Here is a 2,313-nt window from a genome sequence, read left to right on the forward strand (position 1 = left end):
CTCTTAAATACAACTGGTTCTTAATTTATCCTCCTAACTCAAATATTGGGATCAGTCTTATGAATTATTCTCCAACAATCTCTTTCTTCTCAAAAATCAGGCTAAAAAATTGATTCCAGTCATTACTTCTGTCTAAATACAAAGAGACCTAAGAACCAAGTACAAAGATGTAGAGAAGAAAAAAATAGGAAAAGCAAAATTAGAACACAGCAGTTATAAATTTACAAACAAGAATGCGAAGCACAATTTATTGGCAAAAAATTGAGTGATTTAAAGGATACGGTTAAATTGCCAGTAAATTTTCAATAGATGAGAAGACACATTAGTAGTTCAAGATCAAGGCATCTATTGGAAAGCTTCCAAGGAATGAATCTCCACCCATAAATGTTAACACATGTCAAAGCAGCAATAGAAAAAAAATTGTCAATTATATTTGAATCCTCAAATGAAAATAGTCGATAAATCATAAAGGAAATGGTAACAAAAAAAAAAAATTGTGCTCTAGAAATGTCATGTTTCAGGTATCAGAAAACCTGAAGCAGTACAATTATTTCAAACTTAAACCACCTAGCATTAATAAAATGTTTAGTATTCCAAAATTAGGGAGAAAAAAATACCTATCATCAGCATGGTGAAGAATGTACACTCTGCTTAACGACAAATGTGCCCATCAAAAAAAGAAAAAGTCAAAACCCAACTAAACTAGATGCTCCTACCTTCTCTTTCAAAGTATTGCAAAATATACCCTTCGGACTCGCAAGGAAAAAAGGGATATCAGAAGCCTGAGACTTTCCTCGGGCTTTCTCCTTCGTTCTCAACATCCGTATTACCGCCACAATTGTTGCTAGTTAGAAGCTTCATCTCTTTTCCCTTGCCTTCAACAGTTGAATCCGTACCATCTTCTTCTACCGACTTCTTTTGAACAATGTTGCAAAAGAAATCAGTCAAGACAGTCTCATAGGATGGCATCTTTGCATAGCCAGGGAAGTAGTTAATGTCAATCACGTAGTAATGGTTCCCAGCCTTAGAATCTCTTATGACGTCAAAGTTGAAAAGATGCAATCTCATCGCCTGTCTCAATCCTCTCGCAATATCTGTCAGCAAGTTCAGCGGTGGCATTTCAGCCTCCAGTTGCAAGCTCTCATAATACTCCTCACTGCTCCTGTTCTGTTTCGTCATGTTTGATACCTGAGAAAAGGACAGCAAACTCTCAGTGCTATCCAAATTATCCAAGGACACATCCGGAAGAGACTTCCGCTTCACGCATTTGACATAGTCTCCAACCACGTAGACCTTAAAAATGACTCCGCCGTGGTTTACAAACTCTTGCAGAACGAGAGGCGGTTTCAATTTCAGAAGTCCAGCGCGGTTGTAAACCAGAGACATCTTATGTGATTTGGCGCTGCCATCGGCCACGAGAGGCTTTGCGATGACAGGGAATCTGAGGGCACCGACAGCACTATAATCGGAAAGAGCAATCGAGTCGTAAACAACGATCTGGCTGGGAATCCCAAAAGTTTCCTTATCTTGAGGAATCTTGAGCTCAGAAACGACTTGGAGCATCGAGATGCGATTGTGAAGCCGCTCGATGGCGTCTGGCTGGTCAATGATAGGGAGGGAGGGATTCTTGGCAGCGTAATCTTTAAGCTGTGCCTTCCAATCATCGCCATAAAACTTATGAAGCACACAATCAAACGGCCCCTGCAGTGCGAGAGGTTGATCGGTGTCGATGGGAACGAGATCGATCCCGCGTTCACTGGCGAGCTTCACGAGCGAAGGCTGGATGAAGCTCTGTTTCTTCTTAAGAGCTAGAGCGTAGCCTACTGTAAACCTCCGCGATTCCGCCATTCAGATGTCAAAAGCCGGTGAAGAAACGCAAATTCCTCCTCGATCTCAAATAACCTGCAGTAAGAAGTGACATTTTAGAACTGCAATCCAGCGAGAATTCACGGTTCTATCATTCCAGGTAGGCTTTACCAGGGAAGAAACATAGAGTGGATCGGAGACGTTTAGGTTTTCCTTCTCACGCGCTCTGAGTATCGGATCCGATACCGGCAAACAATTCGGTTTGGAGACGATGCAGGCAGTGAGAAATACAGGGAGATGACGTTATATATAACTTCAACCGTGGTGCAATGACGCGCGGTAACCTTACCGCATATCGTCCAGCCTTTGAAGGTGACGGAAGCACGAAGGCACGGAAACGGGCAGAGCAATCTGTATTACCACGTGTCATTTCACCGACGCGGAGATGCGTCGCTAGCTGTTCTCTTCCCACCGCACATAACCAAGCGAACGGGCTTGATGTACGTT

At 42.5% G+C, this 2,313-nt stretch overlaps 1 protein-coding gene across 1 annotated transcript; it reads right to left on the reverse strand.

Annotated features, from left to right (window-relative positions):
• Positions 1-468: 468 nt before the first annotated feature.
• LOC110020760 (inositol-tetrakisphosphate 1-kinase 1-like) lies at positions 469-2,097 on the reverse strand. The gene is made up of 2 exons (XM_020718974.1): positions 1,978-2,097; positions 469-1,902 (listed from the first exon to the last, which is right to left on the reverse strand). Exon 2 carries the CDS (start codon positions 1,846-1,848, stop codon positions 775-777), a length of 1,074 nt encoding a protein of 357 aa, XP_020574633.1. The 5' UTR covers positions 1,849-1,902; positions 1,978-2,097; the 3' UTR covers positions 469-774.
• Positions 2,098-2,313: the final 216 nt, after the last annotated feature.

Source organism: Phalaenopsis equestris, unplaced genomic scaffold (assembly GCF_001263595.1).
Source record: "Phalaenopsis equestris unplaced genomic scaffold, ASM126359v1 Scaffold000107, whole genome shotgun sequence".
Lineage (NCBI taxonomy): Eukaryota > Viridiplantae > Streptophyta > Magnoliopsida > Asparagales > Orchidaceae > Phalaenopsis > Phalaenopsis equestris.